Source organism: Desmodus rotundus, chromosome 10 (genome assembly GCF_022682495.2).
Source record: "Desmodus rotundus isolate HL8 chromosome 10, HLdesRot8A.1, whole genome shotgun sequence".
Classification (NCBI taxonomy): domain Eukaryota; kingdom Metazoa; phylum Chordata; class Mammalia; order Chiroptera; family Phyllostomidae; genus Desmodus; species Desmodus rotundus.
Genome location: NC_071396.1, coordinates 15,830,316 through 15,852,710, shown reverse-complemented (window position 1 = coordinate 15,852,710; position 22,395 = coordinate 15,830,316). Strand labels below are relative to the sequence as shown.

The window sequence follows — 22,395 nt, the reverse complement described above, 5'->3', positions numbered from 1 at the left end:
GAGACATCATCAGGGGAGAGGCCCCAAGACCCGAATTTGACTCGGGTTTGCACAGGGTAGACGGGAGATTCCCAGGAGGGTGGAGGGCTGGGGGTCTCCAGGAAGGGTGAAGAAGGTGGCCCAGGTAGGTGCCAAAGACTGATGATGGCCAGTTTGCCAGCAATGATAGAGTCAGGGCTGTCCTTCACAGAGGCCCCTGGGCTGTGGAGACATAGCCCTCGGGAGCCAAGGCAGTGCTCAGCTGTCAGCCCTTCTCAGTAAAAGCTCGCAGACAGTAGGGCAGGCATGCCTCAGTGGCCTGGGGTGGGCTCCAGCATGGGGGACACTGGGGAAGGGCCTCTGCCAGGACAGCCTGGGAGGCCCAAGGCCATCAGGAAGTACCACTCCAGCTTGGGGCATCTTCACTCCATTGGCAGCTGGGTCACCCACAGGAGTCAGTGGCACAGCCAGCAGGGGTCCAGGAGCATATCTAGCCCACCAGAACTCGTCCAGGCAGGCTGGGAATCTCCATGACTCCAGGGCTCCAGGTACTATCACTCTGGTGATAGTACTGAGGGTCACCCCACCCCCTCTGTCTCTTGCACCCAACCCAGCCCCCTCTATCTCTCTGGCCCCAGGCCCTGCCCCCTCATTTCCATCACTGGAACCAAGGCATGCACCTCCAGCCAGCCCACCCCTCCCTCAGGATCATACCCAAGCCACTGATCCAGTGGCCTCCTTGCTGAACAGGAGGATTTGGCTTGGACTACAGCCTTAGCCCTCCTGGCAGGAACACCTTCAGGGACTGACCCCTAACCCCAAGGCTCCCACCTATGACCTCCCAGCATCATTGCACACAGGGCCCCAAACCTCTCCAAATGACCGCCTATGCTTGAGCCCCCACAGCTGTGCCTACATAAGCCCTGAGGCCCCTCCTGACCAGGTGCAGCCCACAGCCCTGAGCACCAGCTCCAACATGAACACCTCTGTGTTTTACACACTCACAAACACACAGGTGACTGCACACACACAGAGGCCCTCCCATCACACATACACTCAAGAACCCACCACCAGGGTACATCAGGTTGCCTCATTGCTGAGACTTTGCTCACATCCTCTCCCCCCAACAGCCCTACAGAACACACCACACTCCCCTTCCCACACTTACTTGGCCCTCCAGAGTGAGACCCACATGTGTCTCTCTCCCCAGGAGCCCACAGCTCCTCGGGCCTGTCCAGTCCCCATGGCACCAGAAGATGCCTGGGACCAGCACACATGGGGGCTGGATGGGGGAGGGGGTGGTGTGGGTCACAGCAGTAGTATGATTTGGGGCTTCATGACCCCATTACCTTGCCATGTACTCCAATAAAAATTCCAGCTGGGTTGGTTTTGTGTGTCTGTCTGTCTGTCTGTCTGCTTTTGAGATCCATTTACAGATTGGACAATTCTGAAGAGTAAGAGCAAAGGATGAGAGGTTCAGGGAGACTCTCCCCCTAAACATTAGCATTTGCACAAAACATCATTGCAAAAGCACTTTGCCCCTGCACAGACTACCATATCCACACACGGGGGCTCAGAAACAGCTCAGCTGTTTGCAGGAACTTGGTGAACAGTGAATGTGACCAGGTCAGGCAGTGGACACCAGTGGGAAAGCCTGGGAGGTGGGAGGGACAACCGAACTCTGACCACTGCTTTGCACCCTGTACAGGTGGGTGGTGGGAGCCCTGCAGGAGGACTGCTTCCATCTAGATGCCACTCAAAGCCAACAGAAACTGGACCAGCCAGGCTGGGGGAGCTGGAGACAGCCTCGGTCTGGTTGACTCATTTGGAAAAGGATCTTTGCAAATAACATTAGGTTAAGGGTCTTGAGGTCCTTCTAAATTTTGCATGGGTCCCAATTCCAATGACTGGTGGCCTTCAAAGAGGACATGACATTACAGAGACACGTGGGGCAGGAGGCCACATGAAGACAGAAGCAGAGATTGGAGTGATGTCAGTAGCTTCCAAATGCTCCCTGCAGCCTTCGGAGGGAGCTTGGCCCTGCTCACAGCTTGGTGTTGGACTGTGGCCATCCAAAATTGGAGGGAATGAATCCCTGCGGTTTTAGACCCCCACATTGGTGGCACTTTGCTACAGGAGCCACAGGGCACTCCTACAGCTGGTAACAGGGTTCTTCAACTGCCAAAGGCACAAGCCTGAAGGTGAAAAGCTGATGAATTTGACCACATAGAAATCAAGAATTTCTGTTAAATTGCCCTGGCTGCATAGCTAAGTTGGTTAGAGTGTCTCCTCAATAGGCCAAGGTTGCAGGTTCAATCCCCCTTCAGAGCACATACAGGAATCTACCAAAGACCGCATAAATAAGGGGAACAACAAATCAATGTCTGTCTGTCTCTCTCTCCCCCTCCCTCTTTCTCTAAAATCAATCTATCAATGAATAAATAAGAATTTCTGTTAAATGAGGACATGATAAGCAATGTGAAGAGATAGGGATTAATTGGTAAAAGTCATTGCAAACGTAAAACAAACCAGGAACTGGCATTTAGAATGACTGCCTTGCAGAGTTCCAAGAGGTCACCAGGAACATCCTTAGGAAAAACGGTAAGAGCAAAGACAAGTAGGTGTGGATGGCTCCTGAGTGTCTGAGGAGATAGTCAAGCTCCTGACTAATGGGAGCATTTAAATCAGAACAGGAGACACTACTTTCCAGAGATCAGAGTGCTGCACCCTCACGGGGAAGGTAGGGACCATGTACAGGGCCATCCTAGGGTGGAGCGAGCAGGTGGCCAGGAGCCTGGGGTGGTTCAGTCAGTCCCAGGATGGAGATGGGTCCAGGCCAGCCCCTGGAAACAGGCACTATGTGGAAGGACCAGAGCATTCATGGGCCTGTCTTTGGGGCCATTACCAAGGTCAGGAAAAGGGTCAGCTGGTCTCACTGTCCAGGAGAACTATGGGGCCTGGTCCCCATCCCAGGGGTCAGAGACACTGAGTCCCCAGCTAAGTCTGGGGGGCCTGAAGGCTGCTGGTATCCTGTGCATAGGTGTCTGAGGAACATTTGCAGCCTGGCTCCCTCCAAGCAGCCCATGGTCCCTGTTCTCCCCACCCTCAGGCCCTCCTGTTGTGGTCTGGCCCCAAAATGGGGTTTCAAACTGCTCAGGCTCAAAGCCCACTCATCCCATGCTCTCTGTCCAGGCCCTATCTAGCCTCCCGCCAGTCCCCACATCCCAGCTTATTTGTAACTTTCTAACCAAGTGGGAACCTGTTCTGGGCCCACCTTACCTAGGTCATTAAGGAGCAAGAAGCCTCAGCCAGCCCTGTCCGAGCTCCCAGCTCCAGGCTTCACCATATTCTCCAGCACTGAGGGCTCCTGTGGACACCAAGCAACACCGCCTACCTGGGACAACTTCATATGGATGAGCAGCAGCTCTGTCCTTGCATGTGCTGCCCCCACCTTGCAGTGTACTCCTCATGTCAGCAGGGCTTTCCAGGGCTGTGGTAAGAGTGCACATCTTGCCCATACAGACAAACACACACAGAGGCACATGCATACTACATGCATGTGACACAGCCACATGCAGCCACACATGCATGCACACACAGAGTGACATACGCATGTGAGAATGTAACACAGACACACTCTCACACTGAGACACACATTAATGTGTTTGCATCACACATATGCATATGTGTGTCCACAGACATGTGCTTATATGTGCATCACACTGGTGCACATACTCACGTACTGTGCACAACTGAGATATGTGCATGTCACACAGACACGCATCACACATACACCCACGTGCAACCAGAGAGACAATGCTCGTGTGCTGGCACACAAACCCACACTCACACACAGGCACACATGTATGCCCGTGGCGACACATACACATGTGCATGCCACACAGATGCACACACTCACATATTGCATACAGCTGAGACACAGCTTGTTTAGATTCAGACTCTGTCCTGTGTCTTGCAGTATAGGACCACCAGGTTGGGGCCATGGAAGGGTGGCTGAGGAGGCTGGGGCATGTGTCTGCAGGGTAGGGGGCATCCAGGTCCAGCCCTGGACAGAAGGGGCAGGTCAAGGTGATTCCTCAAGGCTGGGGCAGGGCCACAGCCCCGGGAAGGAATGGGGAAGCACAGACCTGTATACCCAGAGCTGAGCTGACATGTGGAAGCTGTTCTGCTCCAAGACCAATGGGCCTCGGGGGTGGCCAAGGCTAGAGATGGTGCCCACCTCGACGTGCTTCCCTGACCTAGCACCAGCTACCCAGCACATTCTGGGACATAAGGATTGAGCCAAGAGGCTGGCTCAGAATGAGGCCCAGGATCCTCATGCCCACAGCCCAGGGAGAATAGGAAGGAGTTGCCAGGGGCCAAGGCAGCCAAGGGGAGCCCCTAGCCCTGCACATTCCCACATATGCAGTCTGCATGCCTGGCCCTACCTTGCCTAGGCCCACCCTGATACCCAGCTGGGTCTACACCTGCTCTAGCCTTGTGGTTTCTCTCAGAATCATAGGCTCTTCAAGGGAACTCTATCTTCCTAACTCTGCCACCCACATGGCATCTGTCTCCAGGGCCAAGGGCAGGGTGTGAGAGAGATGCCCCAGTGGTCAGAGGACTCCAGCTGGGTCCTTCTCTATGCACCTGGTCAGCCTGCCCAACCCAGGCCACCACACAGCAGTCCTGGGTCTTCCAAGGCCACCAGGCCTGACCAAGCCATCTCCACTCAGCCTCCCTGCATGGGGACCACTGGCCCAAGGTGTCCCAAGTCCAGGGGATGGGGCCCTGATGTCTCATTCTCTAAAACTATGCACATCTCCTCTAAGCAGCTCACACCAATGAGATGAAATGGCAGGCTCCCATGGCATCTCCCATGTGTGTGTGGGGAGGCCCTTCATGGGGTTCTGAGAACACACAGGCCTGCTAGACATGTCCACAACATGAAGGCAAGGCATACATCAGTGGAGTGTGGGCTGGCTGCTTCTACAGGTCAGAGTTGGATACTGTGGGCAACTCTAGGCCATTCCGTGTTCCCCACCCCCTCAGAAGCCACCTGAAGAAGGGATGTGGCACAGTGCCCCCAGGCTTTAGGGGCTGCAGGGGTCTTGCAGAGCCACCAGCCAACCTCACAGTCATGACAACCTCCCCCAGATCCCTCCAGCCCGCACTGGCCATGCCACCAGTTGCAGTCCTGATGGGGGCCCTGCTGCAGGATGATGATGTGGGAGCAAGTGCCAAGGACCCCAGGTGACTCATAGACTCACACACACACACAGAGCCAGCTCCTCCTGGTGCAGACACACACAAAACACAAAGAAGAGCCACGTGTCAGCAGGAGGCCCTGCTTCCACATCTGTGCACATGGCCCACTAGGCCCCATGTGTCAGGCGTAAGAGTCACAGCCCTTTCCTGTCAGGGAGCAACAGTGGAGGACCTGGTGTCCGCTCTCTCCTCAGGCAGCCAGGTGACCCTGGTGGTTGCTAACAGCATCTGGGAGAGAAGATGGGAGTGAGCAGTGGAGGTAGGGCTGAGGTTTGGGGCCGGGAGCCAAGAGCTCCTCAATGAGGGCATGGAAGCCTCACTGAGACAGTCTCTCTATGAACTTCCCAAGAACACAGAAAGAAGGGACCTTCCAGGGCTGCATAGGCCCCGGGGGTTCCCACTCCATTTTTAGTGGAGAGCACTGAGGCAGAGCTCTCCTCCCCCCAGCCATGTAGTCTGGACTTAAAAATAACTACAATGGTTTCTAATGACTGACCTCTCCTGGGAGCCTATCTGTCCTGGGAGCCTATCTGTCCAGGGAGCCACAGAGGGTGGGGATGGGCCACACTGGTCGCCACACCAACCAAGCACCTGACAGAAGATCACAGCAGTCCAGGTGCCCCAGCTCTGGGGCCAGTCCAGGCAGCCATGAAGGGCAAGCTGCTGGGCCACGGCCAGGAAGCAGACACCTGACTGCCCAACCAGCATGGACTGAGACTCCTGGTCACAGCTTATCATTTAGCGGTCCCTCCCCTGAATGGAGATGCAAGGAAGCAAGAGAAAGACCAAAGCCACCTGGAGAAGATAAGGAGTAAAGACCATCAGAGAGAACAGGGCTCAGCAGGGCCCAAGGCTAAGGGTCAGGAATCATGTGTGGACAGTGGGTTTGGCGTAGATCAACCAGGAGAGCAACCATCAGCTAGAGGAACAGCAGAGATCTAGCTGTTCCTGTGCTGGATGACACAGCAGGCTGGCTTGAGGCCACATTTCCAGGCCTGAGCTGGGCAGGCCTGACAAAGGTGATCTGGACTGAGCTGGGTTGTGCCAACTGTGGCATGAGTGGACAGTCATTTCAAAGGAGATGAGGTATCTGCAGCTCAATTGGGCCAGGATGGTCAATCTGGGAAGCTCTCAGCCATGCTGGCCTTGATGCACCGAGGTGAGCCAGGCTGCACTGAGCTGGGCTGTCTCAGACTGGGCTGGTCTGGATGGACAGGTCATAGTCAAGCTAATCCAACTGAGCAGAGCGGAGGTAGCCTGGACAGGACTGTCCTAGGCTGGCTGAGCTGAGCTGGACACACCTGAGCTAAGTGATGCTGACTTGAACTTGGCTGGAGTCTGCTGAACTGAGCAGGGCAGAGTCGGGGAAGCTGGGCTCAGCAGCATAGGGTCAAGCTAGAGTAGGCAAGGTGGGTGGAATAGGCTACTTTGGTCTACCTGGGCACACCTAGGCAAGGCTGAGCTGAGCAGAGCTGGAATGAACTGGACTGAGCTGGGCTGAAATAGGCTGAATCGAGCTAGGCTGAACTGGGCTGAGCTGAGCTGAACTCGAAAGAACTGGGCTGGACTGAGTTAAAAACAGAAGGAATGAACTGGGCTGAACTGGGGCTGAGCCAAGCTGAGCTGGGTTGAACTGAGCTGGAATAAACTGGGCTGAATTGAACTGAGCTAGGCTGGGCTGAGCTTAGTTTAGCTGTGTTGAGCTGAGTTGAACTGGGCTGGAATAACCTGGGCAGAACTGGGTTGAAGTGGGCTGAGCTGACTGACCTGAGCTGAACTGATCTAAGCTGAGCTGGGCTAGGCTGCTCTGAGCTGGGCTATAGTGGGTTGAAGCGGGCTGAGCTGAGCTGAACTTGAATGAACTGGGCTGAGCTCAGCTAAAAAGAGAAGGAATGAATTTGGCTGAACTGGTTTGAACTGAGCTAAGCTGAGCTGGGCTGAGCTGGGCTGGGCTAGGCTAAAATGAACTAGGCTGATCTGGGCCTACCTGGGCTGGACTGAGCTGAGCTGGGTTAAAGTGGGTTGAACCAGGCTGAGCTCAGTTAAAAAGAAAAAGAATGAAGTTGGCTGAACTGGTTTGAACTGAGCTGGGCTGGGCTGAGCTGAACTGAACTTAGCAGAGCTGAGCTGGGCTGGAATAAACTGGGAAGAACTGGGTTGAAGTGGACTGAGCTGAATGACCTGAGCTGAGCTGAACTGGGTTGAGCTGAGCTGGGCTGAGCAAGGCTGACATGGGATGAGCTGGAATGAGCAGAGCTGGGCTAGCTGGGCTGAGCTGACCTGGAATGAACTGGGCTGGGCTGGGCTGGGCTGGGCTGGGCTGAGCTGAACTGGACTAAGGTGTACTGAACTTGGCTGACCTGTGCTAAACTGGGTTGAGCTGGGAGGCACTTGGTTGGACTGAATGGACTGAACCTAACTGGGCTGAGCTGGGCTGAGCTGAGCTGGATTCAGCCTGGTCAGTCAGGGTGGTACAGTTCTATGATTCCCTGTTGACCTAGCTGAGTTGTGCTAAACTTGAGTTCAACTTACTGAAAAAGCTGTACTTGGCTAACAGGTTGAAATTGGCTGAGTCAGAGTAATTTGGGACTTAATTTTGTGGACTGAAGTAAGATGAGATCAAAGCTGGAAATGTTTTATTCTGGGCTCACCTGGATGAGGATGGACCAACTGAGCCGGACAGAAACGGGCTGGGCTGGGCTGGGCTGGGCTGGCGCACAGAGCTGGTTGGTGTTGCTGGTGCCAGCTGTCCTGACACAGGGTCACCTGGACTATAAGAGCAGAGTGGACCAGGGTTGATGAAGCTGGAGAAGGGCAGGATGGGCTGAGCTCCAAGGTTCCCAAGCCCAGGGAGGAGCTGACTGAGTAGCCCACTGGGGGAAGACCTCAATGGGCTCTGAGGGGCTCCTGTCATCTCTCCATGGAGCCTGACTTGGAATTCCTTGCAGGTCAGCAGGGAGGGGAGAGCACCAGAGAAGCCTGGCTGGTCAGTGACAAGTGGGGGAAGGGCACCCACATTTGCAGGGAGCAGAGCCCCATGAGCAGCAGGTTGGGTGGGGGAGGGGACACAATAGGGATTCCTGCAGCATGGGGGCCTTGGGACCCCAGGCCCTGCCTGATAGGAGGGCTCAGAATGGGGGTAGAGAGGTCATCTTGCTGGTTCCTGAGGGTCTCGGGTTCCCTGCACCCCTGTGGGCTCTGAGCCTCAGCATGGAGGATTGGCTGCTGCCTGGGATGCCTGAGAGCCCACATTCTGGCCACTTGAGCTGAGGGTGGGATCCTGACCAAGGGTGGGGACAGCACCAGCTTCCAGTGGAGGCTCAGGGCTCATCAAAGGTTGTTTAAGAGGAATGGATCCAAAATGAGCCTGGACTGTTCTGTCCACCAGGGCTAGAACAGGAGTCCAATGCTCTGTCCACTAGGCCACCCTGCCTCTGCCTCTCAGCCCTCCTTCCCAGCTTCCTTGGGGACTCAGGAGTGAATGCCCCAGGTCAAAGGTGAGCTGGTGCTGACCTGGCCCTGGTTCCATCCCACAGTCTCCAGACAGGGCCCTTCCGTCTTCCCGCTGGTCCCCTGCCATAGCAGCATCAGCACGGGGAACACCTCTGTGATGCTCGGCTGCCTTGTCAAGGACTACATCCCGGAGCCTGTGAACGTGACCTGGGACGCGGGGTCCCTGGAACATAGCGTCATGACCCTTCCTGGCACCTTAGACTCAACCTCAGGCCTCTACACCACCACCAGCCAGGTGACAACCACCTCAGGCGAGTGGGCCACACAGAAGTTCACCTGCAGTGTGGAGCATGCCGGGGATGCCCCTGTGAAAAGGACCGTGAGTGGTAGGGCAGGTAGGCCAAACTGCAGCCAGGGGGCTGCTGTCAGAGGACGAGGGGCATGCTGGGTGGAGGGGGCGTCACACCTGGGGCTCCTGGGGCCCTGGGCAGCTGGGAGGTAGGGTTCAGAGGCTCAGAGAGGCCAACGTCAGTCCCACCACCTGTGCCCCCAGTGTGTACCACCAACGTCACCCAGCCCACTGTGAAGCTGTACCACTCCTCCTGCAACCCCAGTGGCAACACCCAGGCCACCATCCAGCTCCTGTGCCTCATCTCCGACTTCACCCCAGGTGACATCAAGGTCACCTGGTTGGTGGACGGGCACATGGACAAGAATATGTTCTCGTACACCAGCACCCCAAAACAGGAGGGCAACCTGTCCTCCATCTTCAGCCAGCTCAACATCACCCAGGGCGAGTGGGTATCCCAAAAAACCTACACCTGCCGGGTCTATTATCAAGGCTGCAAATTTGAGGAACATGCCCGCAACTGCCCAGGTACAGTGCCCCCATGCTGACACCACAACCTCATGGCTGAGAGGGGCCCAATGTAGCCTAACACAGCCCTCCCTGCAAACCGCAGAGTCCGAGCCTCGCGGTGTGAGCGTCTACCTGATCCCGCCCAGCCCCCTTGACCTGTACCTCCACAAGTCGCCCAAGATCACCTGCCTGGTGGTAGACCTGGCCAGCGTCGACAAGATGACCCTGCAGTGGTTCCGGGAGAGCGGGGGCCTTGTGAAAGACGCCACGAGGAACAGTAAGCTCCACTTCAACATGACCTACACCGTCATGTCCACTCTGCCAGTGGAGGCTGATGACTGGATCGAGGGCGAGACCTATGGGTGCAAACTGAGCCACCCGCACCTGCCCAAGGACATTGTGCGGACCATCTCCAAGGGCAACGGTCAGCCTTGGGCTGTGGGGTGGTGTGGGCCCCTGCTGGAGCCTGGGCTTACCCCACACCTGTCCACAGGCAAGCGTGTTGTCCCCGAGGTCTACGTGTTCCTGCCACCGGAGGAGGAGCAGGGGACCAAGGACACACTCACCCTCACCTGCCTGATCCAGAACTTCTTCCCTGCGGACATCTCGGTGCAGTGGCTGTGCAATGACTCCCTCATTCAGACCGACCAGCAAGTCACCACGTGGCCCCTCAAGGCCAACAGCTCCAGCCGCACCTTCTTTGTCTTCAGCCGCCTGGAGGTCAGCCGGGCAGACTGGGAGAAGAGGAGCCAGTTCACCTGCCGAGTGGTCCATGAGGCTCTGTCAGGCTCCAGGACCCTCGAGAAATCAGTGTCCAAAGTCCCTGGTAATTGATGCCATCCTTCCCACCCCTCCCAGGTCTCCATCCATCCTGGTGGGACAGGGAGGGTACCAGCCAGCACTTCCTCTCAGTGTTGTCAATAAACACTCCAGTGCCTCTGTGGAGCCCTGGGTACCCATTCTTGGGGGTTGGCAGGGCAGGGCAAGGTGTCTGGGACAAAGGAAAGGATGCCAGGAGAGGTCTGGGAGGGGCAGGGCAAGACAGAGACATGGCTCTGTCCACCACCCTCATTTGTGTTGGGGGCCTCCCCGCTACCCCACTGTGAATCCTGCCCACTCAATGGTGTCTGAAACACCAGGGGTGTTTTGGTGTAGGGACCATGGAGACCCCAGCTCAGCCCACAGCTGCTGCCTTTCAGGAGCCCTGAAGGCCTTGGTGTCTGCCCCAGGCTCTTGCTAGCCCCTCCAGACACAGACAAGCTCCCCAACCCCAAGTCCAGGTGCACACACAGGCCCTTCCGGGTGGAGGCATGGGCTGAGTGAGATGCCCACACAGATGCCAACATGCTGGGACCCAGACAGCCCTACCTACAATGCCCCTGTCAGCACCTCCTGAGCAGAAGTGGACAGGGGCAGCCCACAACCCACACAGGGCCAGCCAGCACCTGGCTCTGCCACACTCTGACCCTCACCTCACCCCACCCCAGATTGACCCTGGGGAAGGGCCTGGCCTTCACACACATACTCCCATGCCTCCCATAGAGCCACGCCCACCGTGCCAGCCCTGCACCCACAGCGGTACCACCCCCCCACCAACCGTGATGCCCGCATGGCAGACACATTGCACAGACACTTCTGAGAAGCCTCCCTTGGCCTGCCTCTTGCCCAGGCCACCCCCAGACCCTTCCTTCCCATCATACCTAGGCCATGGGGTGGAAAGATGAACATGGAAAGGCTCCACACTCCCAGCTTAGAGCCCAGCAGGCCACCCACCGCTTCCTCCTGTGGCTCCAACTTTCCCAGTCAAACCCTCCCTATCAGTTGTACCCACAGATGGACAGACACACACACACACACACAGACACACACAATGTTGCACAAGAACACAGACACACCCAGAGGCACACACAGACACACAGACATTAAATGGACACCTACACAGGTGACACACATGGACACAGACACTGGAACACACAGCTACACATGGATACACACAGGCAATCAGGACACTCACACACCCAGGACATGGGCCTTCCCACACCCCAGAGCAGGCTCCTGGCCCCATCCCAGGGTCTGGAGGCTTCAGGGATCAGAGCCAGGGACCAAGTCCACCCCAGGTTCCAAACTCATGTGCATACCCGACCACCCAGACCGACACTCCATTGTGCATGCACACACATACACACAGCCTCCCCAGCACAGCAGCACCATGAGCATTCTACGTGAAAAGCAGCAAATGTTGGCCTACAGTGCAATGCAGCCCAGAGGCACCCAGCTGCTGTGTTCCACATGAAGCCTGGCACCTGCAAATGGGGCCACCTCACTCCTCAGAGTTGGGGGCTGAGGGACAGTGCTGGGGACAGCGCCGGGCCAAACACAGAGCCAGGGGCAGCTGCAGGCTCCCACCTGGCCAGGCCAGCCCCTTCAAGCCATGACCTGTGTCTGGAGCTCAGACCTCTCCTGGGGCTTCAGGCGGCCAACATGTGTGCCATTTGGAGGGGTTCCCAGGCCAGCAAGTGAGAAGCTGAATAAGCACAGGGTTGGGGATGGATGAGCAGAGGAGGTGCTGAGGTGAGGGGCTCCCAGGACAAGCTGGGGGAACCAGCAGTAAGGAGAGAAGCTTGATGAATGGAGTGAGAGAAAATGTGAAGGGGTGGGGATCAGAAGAGAGCAGAGGGTGGAGCTCCCATACAATAACCCTTGGCAAGGTAGGGGTTTGCAATGCCAATCCTGCAGGGCTGACTGGCAGCTCTGGGAAGTTGCCAAGGGGGCTGGTCAGGGACTTCCTGAGACACCCAGGGCTGGGGAAGACTGACTGGCAGGTGCCCACAGAGGTGGACCTTCAGGACCTGTGCACCGGGGTGGCTGAGAGTGAGGAGCTGGATGGGATATGGACCAGCCTGTTCATCTTCGTGGCACTCTTCCTGTTCAGCGTGACCTATGGCGCCTCAGTCACACTCTTCAAGGTGGGACACCGCCCCTCTTCCTTGGATGAAGGTAGGTTGGGAGACCCAGCAAGGCAGACAGAGCCAGAGCAGAGGCCCTCACGCACACCCTCCTCACAGGTGAGGTGGGTCTTGGAAGCTGTCCTGCAGGAGACACCCCAGAGCACCCATGACTATGTGAACATCATGCAGCCGGAGGTTTGGACCCACAGCACCAGCAGCACACAGCCTGGCTGCCTTCTTCCCCATGTCTGAGCACCACTGAGGCTGCCTACTCTGCCCCAGATGAGAAGGGAGCAGACAGCCCTCCAAAGGGCCAGAAGCAGGGACTCGAAGACCAGCTAGTGGGGATCCAGATGGTTCCAGCTCAGGCCCCAGGTCCAGGCACCAGTGGGGCCTGCCTATCCCAGTCCCCTTCTCACCCCACTCTGGGACAAGTCTGTCCCTTCAACAGAGTAGCCTGGGCTGGGCATGGGTGCAGCTGCTCTGGGCTTCCCCCAGGTACCTGGGATCAGGGTCACCCCATTATGACTGGACAACTCCCGAAACTCAGTGAGGACTAGAGCCCATGGCCTGGCCCACTGCCCAGAACTCAGAAGCAAACTGAAGACTCAGCATCCAACTCAGCCGGATCCAGCCTCCAAGCCCAATACTCAGTGTTCACAGCAAACCAAGGATTAGAGTCTGAGACAAGCCTGAGATTTCACTCGCTAGACTTAGTCTGACCCTCCTGGCCCCAGGCCTGAGTGCCCGGCCCTTGTGCCCAGCCCCTGTCCCACTGCTCACCCTTCCTGCTATCCACCCCAACCCTACCCTTGGAGAATTTGGAGGCAGAGAATCATTTCTGGGAAGAGGCTCTGACATTGTCTGTGGATGGGGCAGGACCCCACAAGTGGGAGAAGGAGTCCCATGGGGTGCACACAGCGGCTGGGGTGGTCTGGCAGCCCAAGTCCCATCTACTGTGGCATCATCCCAGCTCTCACTCCTAGGTTGGCAGTTCAGTTTCCTTCCCATTGTGTTTCTTAATAAAGTTCTTCTTTTACAAACCCCATGCCCCTGAGTGTGCATTGGAAGAGATGCCTATGGCCCCATGGGGATGGTCAGACAAGGGACATAGGGCACTTATGGGGCCCTATGGGCCCAAGTGGCCAGCTGTTGCCTACATAAGTCCCTTTGACACCCCAGAAAAACCTCAGCTTGTTGCCCATACCACCTGCTCACTGGTCTTTGGCCCGGGCTCACTGCCCCTTCCCACACTAACATAGGAGCCACAATCCCAAGCCCTCTGTGTTCAGTGCAGGAACCACAGGAACACAGTTGCACACTTACCAGATGGGGCTAGTATCAGCCTCCCAGGACCCCTGGCCACCCTCCCCAATCTGCCCACCCACCAAGCACACAGACAGGCCAGTCCTTGGTCCCCGTGACCCCCCCCCCCCCCCCGGCCAGCCTGGACATCCCAGTGAGCTGAGCGAGCAACTCCAGCAAGCATGAGCTGCATGGGGCGGGCCACCATCACCCTCAAGAAGGAACCTTGTATGCCAGACAAGCAGGAGCCACAGGCCCCCAGAGATGGCCAAGTGGCCGAGCATGGGGCAGACATGAGGCTGAGCCCCTCTCCCGGTTGAAGAGGCACTTTCTCTGGTTGGACAGACCTGCCCACAAGGATCTCTGTGCAGTCCACTGGGGATGGGAGAACACATGAACGCACTGATGCAGGGCAGGGCTCCCTCACACACAGAGAGTGCACAGGAACCAATGAAAAGAGGAAAGTGAGCCATGGGTCCTTCAAGCAAGGAAAAACCATGGAGCCAAGAATAGGAAGAAAAGCTTTCAATAACTAGAAATTTACAATAAGGAGGAAGCCAGGGTTGCGTCTGAGTGTGCTTTGCGGGTCTCACCCTGTCTGAGGCGTGGAAACGGTTAACACGGTACTTCAAGCATTGGCCACATTGCCAGTGTGCAAACCCTCAGGCCCTTTGGATGGGAGACTCCACTCCTCCTGGTTGCCCTTCCCAGAGCCTGGCTCCATGCTACATGGCATCACAGTACACAGCTGACATGGTCAGGGACAAAAATGAGCTCCTACAGCAAGCTTGCTGCCTGCCAGAGCACAGACCTTGGCACCCAACCCCCTGTGGGAGTAGAAAGCCCAAGACTGGACAACTCAGGCTTGTCCAGGGATGCTGAGGGTTGGGGCTAGACAGAACATTGAGGAGCAGGGGAGCTTCTCAGGCTGCAGCCCCTGCCCTTTTGTCACTCATAGACACAGTGCCACACACTCAGGGATATACACATCACACACTCAGGGACACACTGTCACACACTTGGGACATACATTCATAGACAAATGGTCACACACTCTGGGAAACACACAGGCACACACCCAGGGACACACAAAAACACACTGTCACACATGTGGAGACACACATTCACAGACAGTCACACACTTGGGGAAACACACAGGCACACACTCAGGGACACACACAGTCACACACTTGGGGACACACAGTCACAGACACACTGACACACACAGGGGCACACAGTCACACTCAAGGACACACAGTCACAGAGTCAGAGACAGTCACACACTCAAGGACAAAGATTCACTGACACACGGCCACACACTATGGGACATACAGAGTCACACACTCAGGGACACAGAGTCACACAGTCGGGGACACACACACAGTCACACACTGAGGAACACACAAACACTCGGGAACACATTCACAGACACATGGTCACACATACATCGACACACATGCACCCTCACACTCGCACAGACACACACAGCCTCAGGGAGCCAGGCCCCAAATCCTGCCAGTCCCCTCAAGGGTCTGTCAAGTCACAGCCCGAGGCCTATTCCTCATCTCCTGGGCAAGGAGCCCCCAGGGTAGAGCTGAGTGTCTCCCTGTCTGACTTGTGTCCCAGATCATAAGATACCTCCACAGGACCTAGAATGAGAACAGCAAGGGCTTGGCTCACACACGAGTGAATTGTGTCTCTGTCAAGCCTTGGAGAGAGGGGTGATGGTCATCCAACCCAGAGGCCTGAGCATGGTGCAGGCAGGGGAAAGGATGGGCCTACGGTGGGGATGCCCATGGCCCTGCTTTCACAGCTCTCTCAGCAACAAGAGGCTGCCTCCTCAGGCCCCTCCCTCTTGTTCCTCCTCTAATTAACCCATCCTGGTAGTCTGAAGGGTGATCCCAAAAGCTAGGTCCACATCCCAATCCATGGAACATGTGAATGGAAACATATTTGGAATAAAGGTCATTGCTAATGTGATTAAAGTTAAGGATCTTAAGATGAGAATGTCCAGGTGGTCACAAATCAAATGGCAAGTGTTCTTATAAGAGAGAATAGGAAAAGATGCAGCCACCAAGTAGGAGATTGGGCAACACAGCCACCAGCCAAGGGGCATGTGGAGACCCCAGCAGCTGGAAGTGGCAAGAAGGACCCTTCCCTGGGGCCTCTGGAAGGACCACAGCCCTGTCCACATCTTGATGGATGTCTGGCTTCCAGAACCATGAGAATGAACTTCTGTTGTGTTAAGACACTCAACCTGTAGTTCTTTACCATGGACGCCCCACATGCCAGTGTGTCTTGGCCAAGAAGAGGTCCCTCCTCCTTACAGAGAAGCCCAGAGAGGACTGTCTCTAGGCCCCTTCTCCTCCCTTCTGGACCTGCACACAGCTCCTGACAGGCAGAGGGACAAAACACAGCTCAGCTCTGCCTTGTCCACCCACCTGACTGCTGCCAGCACCACCAGGTCACCAAGACCCAGTGCCACATCTCAGGTCCCAGTGGGTGCCTCCTCTTCTGCTCTGAGTTGCATGCCTATCTGCACCCACCCACTGTGGGGTCGTGCCATCCCTGTGTGAGCCCAGTCGAGTGCCCCTGCCCCCAATGCCCTCCTCAGTTCTATCCATCCCAGATGTGGCACCAGCCCATGAGGCCCCTTGCTCACTCCTCCTGCTCCCTGGGGCAGTCACTTTGAGGAAGGCCAGGGCTGTGGGCCTTGTGAATGGTGTGGGGCTTGTGGATTCAGAGGTGGGCAAGAGGTGGAGCTGCAGGGACACTCCTCCCCTGTGCAGACCATGCTGATGCTGGGAGGGTATGTGGGCAAGGGTGGAATTCTGGGATGCTGGGTTCCTAAAAACACCCAGAGGTTCTTTGAGCTGCCCCAGGCTCCCTGGCCTCTGTCTATGTCCTGCTCTCCTGCTCTGCCTGCCCTGGCCCCCTGACTTCTATGAAGAGCTGACCTCTCCCTAGGACCCAGTATCATTGCCAACACCAGTAGGTGTGCTTTCAAGAGGGGACAATCAGTTCCTATCTGTCACTCCAGAACCTTTGGTATATGAAGAAATGGCTGAATGAATAAACGCAAATGCAAAACAAGCCCTACCGTCCCTTGGCTGGGCTCATGTCACCTCTTGGGGAGGTGCGGGGGCAGCTGTAGTGGGACTGGTGGCGCCAGTGGGAGAGCCCTGAGCAGGAAACTGGGCAGATGTGAGCTGGGGCCACCATGGCCACCTCAACCTGCAGGGCTCCAGCTACCAGACAGGGGTGGCCTTGCACCCACCTGGCTTTAGTCTGGGCCCCAGGTGCCCACGAAAGTCACCGGTCACGCCAGGCCAGAGTGTCTCCCACCTTCCTGCTCGACCCTGTGGCCTGCTCACTGGAGGTCACTCAGGACAAGCCCTGTGCCTTGGGACACCTGACACACCAGCACTCACAGCCTCCACTCTGGGGCCATCTCTGCCTCAGTGTCTCTGAGCCCCCACTGCACATGCTTCACCTCTACGTCCCCGCATCTCAGCACCCCTCCCAGCCCTGCAAGCAGCCAACTGCAGCCAGGACCCCACCACAACCAGGGCCAGGCTCCTAGGGGCCACAGCCCAGGCATACACACCTGGCCTTGCCACAGCTAGACCACATACCAGACATGACGTGGAGACGGGCGGCCGTGACTGGCGGGACAGGAAGTGAAAAGTGACCCCAACCAGATTCATGACACAGTCTGAAGCCCCTCCCCAAACTGCTCCTCAGCATCAGCCTCACCACAGAGTGAACAAGGGCCCAGAATGGGGCAGGGGTCTGCTGAAGCCACACAGCCATCAGGCAGGTCCTAGATGAGACCTGGCCATCTCTCTGCTCCAAATCCTCTGCACAGGGCTTGAAAATGGACCTGTACCACAGGGCACCTGGCCAAGGCGTGCCTGGGTCTCTCTCAGCCTTGGTGGCCCCTCCAACAATCTTTAGCAGCTGGGCCCCAGAGGCTGGTCAGGCTTAATTTCCTTCTTGGCCAGGCACTCTGAGTCCTCCAGGGAGCAAGAGTGTGGAAAACGGCAGCAAGACAGAGGGGAGAGGGGGAAAGTCAAACAACCTCCAAGAGCCAAGAGGACCACAGGACAGGACACTCTACCCAATTAGGAATGAGGTGGGCTGTTGTGGGTAGGTCACAGTTGAGTTGGGAAGAACTGGGCTGAATTGGACTGAACTGGGCTGAACTAAACTGGGCTGAACTGAGTAAAGCTGGGCTATCTTAAATGGGCTGAAATGTGCTGAGATGATCCAAGCTAAGCTAAGCTCTGCTGAACTGGGCTGATCTAGACTGATCTGGGCTGAGCTGGGCTGAGCTGAACTGGGCTGAGCTGAGCTGAACTGGAATCAACTGGACTGAACTGGGCTAAGCTGAGCTAAACTGGAATGAACTGGGCTAAGCTGGACTGAGCTGAGCCATATTGGGTTGAGCTGGGCTGATCTATACTGGGCTGAGCTGGGCTGAGCTGAACTGAACTGGGCTGAGCTGGAATGAACTGGGATGAGCTAGGCTGAACTGGGATGAACTGGGCAGAGTTGGGCTGAGCTGGGCTGGGCTGGGCTGAACTGAGTTGTGCTGAACTGATCTGAGCTGAGATGGAATTATCTGGATTTAGCTGAGCTGAATTGGGCTGAGATGAGCTGGGCTGGATTGGGCTGAGTTGGGCTGAGTTGGGCTGAGCTCTGTTAGACCAAGTGAGCTGAGCTGAAATGGACTGACCTGAGCTTAGCTGTCTTAGATAGGCTGAGATGGAATGAACTGGGCCGAGCTAGGCTGAGCTTGGCAAGCTGAGCTGAACTGGGCTGAGCTGAGCTGACCCTAGCTGGGCTGGGCTGAGTTGGGCTGAGTTAGGCTGAGCTGAGCTAAGCTGAGCTGAGCTGAACTGGGCTGAGCTGGGCTGAGCTGGAATTATCTGGGTTTGACTGAGTTGAACTGGGCTGGGCTGAGTTAGACTAAGCTGGGCTGGGCTGAATTGGGCTGAGTTGAGCTGAGCTAGAATGAACTGGGCTGAGCTGAACTGAACTGGACTTAGCTGAGCCGAGCTGGGCTGGGCTGGGCTGAGCTTGGCTTTGTTGGGCTGTTAGGCAGAGCTGACTTGGGCTGAGTTTGACTGATTTGGGCTGAGCTGAGCTGGGCTGAGCTGGGCTGATTTGGGCTGATTTGGGCTGAGCTGGAATGAACTGTGCTGAGCTAAGCTGAGCTGAACTGGGCTGAGCTGGGCTGAGCTGGAATTATCTGGGTTTGACTGAGCTGGAATTACCTGGGTTCAGCTGAGCTGAACTGGGCTGAGCTGAGTTGGACTAAGCTGGGCTGGGCTGAGTTGGGCTGAGTTGAGCTGAGCTAGAATGAACTGGGCTGAGCTGAGCTGAACTGGACTTAGCTGAGCCGAGCTGGGCTGGGCTGGGCTGAGCTTGGCTTTGTTGGGCTGTTAGGCAGAGCTGACTTGGGCTGAGTTTGACTGATTTGGGCTGAGCTGAGCTGGGCTGAGCTGGGCTGATTTGGGCTGATTTGGGCTGAGCTGGAATGAACTCTGCTGAGCTAAGCTGAGCTGAGCTGAGCTGAGCTGAGCTGGGCTGGGCTGGGCTGAGCTTGGCTGGGCTGGGCTAAGCTTGGCTTTGTTGGGCTGTTAGGCAGAGCTGACTTGGGCTGAGTTTGACTGATTTGGGCTGAGCTGAGCTGGGCTGAGGTGGGCTGAGCTGAGCTGAGCTGGGCTGGGCTGAGCTGGGCTGAGCTGAGCTGATTTGGGCTGAGCTGGAATGAACTGTGCTGAGCTGAGCTGAGCTGAGCTGAGTTGGGCTGAGCTGAGCTGAGCTGAGCTGCTAGTAGTTGGTGAATGGAAGCAGGTGGGTTCAGTGCTGGTCCTGTTCCTGTCCAGGCTGCTCCATTTTAGGGGCATGAAGGCCATGCAGTCTCAGGTGACCTGTACCCTGTGTCCTCTCTTCTCCCATCACTAGTGGCCCTGAAGGGAATACAAGTGGGGGCCCTGTGTGCCCAGCCCAACCAGGAAGGACATATTTGAAAGGCTGATTTGGTTGGACCTCTTGTCTTGAGGCCCCCATAGTGCATGAGGTGGACCTCTGCTTGTTTGGGAGCTGGGATGGTGTTAGTAGAATGGCGTGGTTTGACCTGGACCCTGCCCAGGGAAGTTTGAGTGGGGGCCACAGAAGATTCAGGTCCCCTCTCCTTCCCATTGTACCCTCCAGCACAGTCATGTTGACCCCAAGGCAGGCCAAGCTTCAAGTCCAGACCCATCTATGCTTGCCTATGTCCCCTGTCTGGGCCCACCTTTCATGACCCCCAAATGGTGGGAGAGAGAATGGCTGTACCCACTGCACAGAGGGAGCTGAAGCTCAGCACTGCCCACAGGCTCCACGCTGGTCAGTGGAGAGCCATGTGTAGTGATCATGAGTTGATATGGGGATGGCCTTCATAAAGAGTGTGTCCAGTCCATGTGCTGGAGCTCCAAGGAGCATGTTCAGAAGCAGTGCAGCTGGACTCAGTGGCCAGTCCAAACCCCAGATTTTTGACATATGAACTGAGTGACCTTGGGGCAACCAGTGACCCTCTCTGTGCTCTTTCCCCAGGGCAGAGGAGATGTGGGCATTGTCCTGTCCTTGTGGGACTGACTTGGGGTCTCACAGTGCATCCTCTTGTGTTGCAGTTGACCCAAACAGCCTCAGGTCCTTCCCACTGAGTCTCCAAAGCACTGACTCAGATGGTCACGTGGTCATCGGCTGCATGGTCCAGGACTTCTTCCCGCCAGAGTCTGTGAACGTGACTTGGGACCACAAAGGGAAAGGCACCTCTGTCATGAACTTCCCCCCTGTGCATGTTGCTGGGGGTCTCTACACCATGAGCAGCCAGCTGACCCTACCAGCTGACCAGTGCCCAGCGAAAGGAACTCAGAAATGCCACGTGCAGCACAACTCCAGCCCCAGCCAGACTGTGGATGTGCCCTGCTCCACAGGTCAGAGGTTGTGCCAGGGAAGGGTGGGGGCCCTCAGTTTCCCATGGTGGAACCACATCCCCCACTGGGGCTCCCCTCAAGCAAGAGTGGGCTCACACTGGGTCCCCAATGGGTAGCCAGGATGGGGCTGAGGCTGGATCAGTAGATAGGGAAGGGGGTGAGCAGGCACAGCTCTGCTGAAACTCTGCCTCTCTCTCAGCAGTATGTAACGTGTGCTGCCAGCCCCAACTAACACTGCATCGGCCCGCTCTTGAGGACCTGCTCTTGGGTTCCAATGCCAACATCACGTGCACACTGAGTGGCCTACAAGACCCCAAGGGTGCCACCTTCACCTGGAAGCCCACAGGTGGGAAGGAGGCCGTCGAGGGGACAACTGAGCTTGACTCCTTTGGCTGCTACAGCGTGTCCAGCATCCTGCCAGGCTGTGCCGAGCTGTGGAACCATGGGGACACCTTCTCATGCACTGCCACCCATCCTGAGTCCAAAAGCCCACTAACTACCACCATCACCAAAACCTCAGGTGGGCCTTGACCCCACCCAAGAGGTCCTACCCAGGGCACATACATGCCTAAGCCTGCCTCCCCAAACCCGGGTGCCCCACCCACATTTTACAGATGGAAATGGGGGACAGGGTGCCCAGGGGGCAGAGGGGCTCCCTCCCCTGCCCACACCCCTGACTTGCCTCCTCTACTCTCCCAGGAAGCCTCTTGCCACCCCAAGTCCACCTGCTGCCGCCACCCTCAGAGGAGCTGGCTCTCAACGAGATGGTGACGCTGACGTGCTTGGTGCGGGCTTTCAGCCCCAGTGATGTGCTGGTGCTGTGGCGGCATGGGGACCAGGAGCTGCCCCGAGAGAAGTACTTGACCTGGAGCCCCCTGCAGGAGGACGTCCAAGGCACCACGTTCACCGTGACCAGTGTGCTGCGTGTAGAAGCTGAGCAGTGGAAGAACGGGGACAACTTCTCCTGCATGGTGGGCCACGAGGCCCTGCCCCGGAACTTCACCCAGAAGACCATCGACCGCCTGGCGGGTAAACCCACCCACGTCAACGTGTCTGTGATCTTGTCAGAGGTGGACGGCACCTGCTACTGAGCAGCCCCGCCTGCCCACCCTACCCTCGAATAAACTCCATGCTGGCTCAAAGCAGCCACACGTCCCTCTGGCACCTGTCTGGTCCTCTCAGCTTGGCCCCATGATGTGCTCTCACACCCATGGGATGCTGTGTGTGTGTGTGTGTATGTGTGAGTGAGCAGAAGTGTGAGTGCACAGTGACTGAGACCAAGCTGGGGTGAAAGTTGGGGTGGTAGAGTTGTAGAAGGCAAGCATAGCCAGTGGGTCCTTGGAGCAGTGGACTCCCCAGAAAGTTCCTGCTTGTCTCAGAAAACTCCTCTCGGGGCAGCAGGAGGGGACGCAGTGGAAGGAAGCTGGGCAGCCAAGAAAGGGTCTACCACCATAACTCGGGAGTCAGGGCATGAGGGGAAGGCCAGAGCAGGAGGGCTGGATTCCAGGGCCCCTCATACCCTCTTCGGTGGGCATGACACAAAGATACAGGCCAGCCCCACTGACTCACAAAGAGGGGACCCCCCACCTGGGCAGTC

At 56.8% G+C, this 22,395-nt stretch overlaps 2 gene segments (V, D, J or C); both read left to right on the top strand.

The window, feature by feature from the left end:
* LOC112322327 (Ig alpha-1 chain C region-like) overlaps positions 1 to 21,962 on the top strand; it is an 86,173-nt gene extending 64,211 nt beyond the window's left edge. The window contains 3 exon segments of the C gene segment in view: positions 20,493 to 20,798; positions 20,998 to 21,318; positions 21,498 to 21,962. Coding sequence covers positions 20,570 to 20,798; positions 20,998 to 21,318; positions 21,498 to 21,889 — 942 coding nt within the window.
* On the top strand, positions 8,038 to 10,504 carry LOC112322321 (immunoglobulin heavy constant epsilon-like). The segment is given in 5 exon segments: positions 8,038 to 8,233; positions 8,784 to 9,095; positions 9,254 to 9,577; positions 9,663 to 9,983; positions 10,053 to 10,504. Coding segments are annotated over 4 exon segments (1,224 nt in total).
* Positions 21,963 to 22,395: the final 433 nt, after the last annotated feature.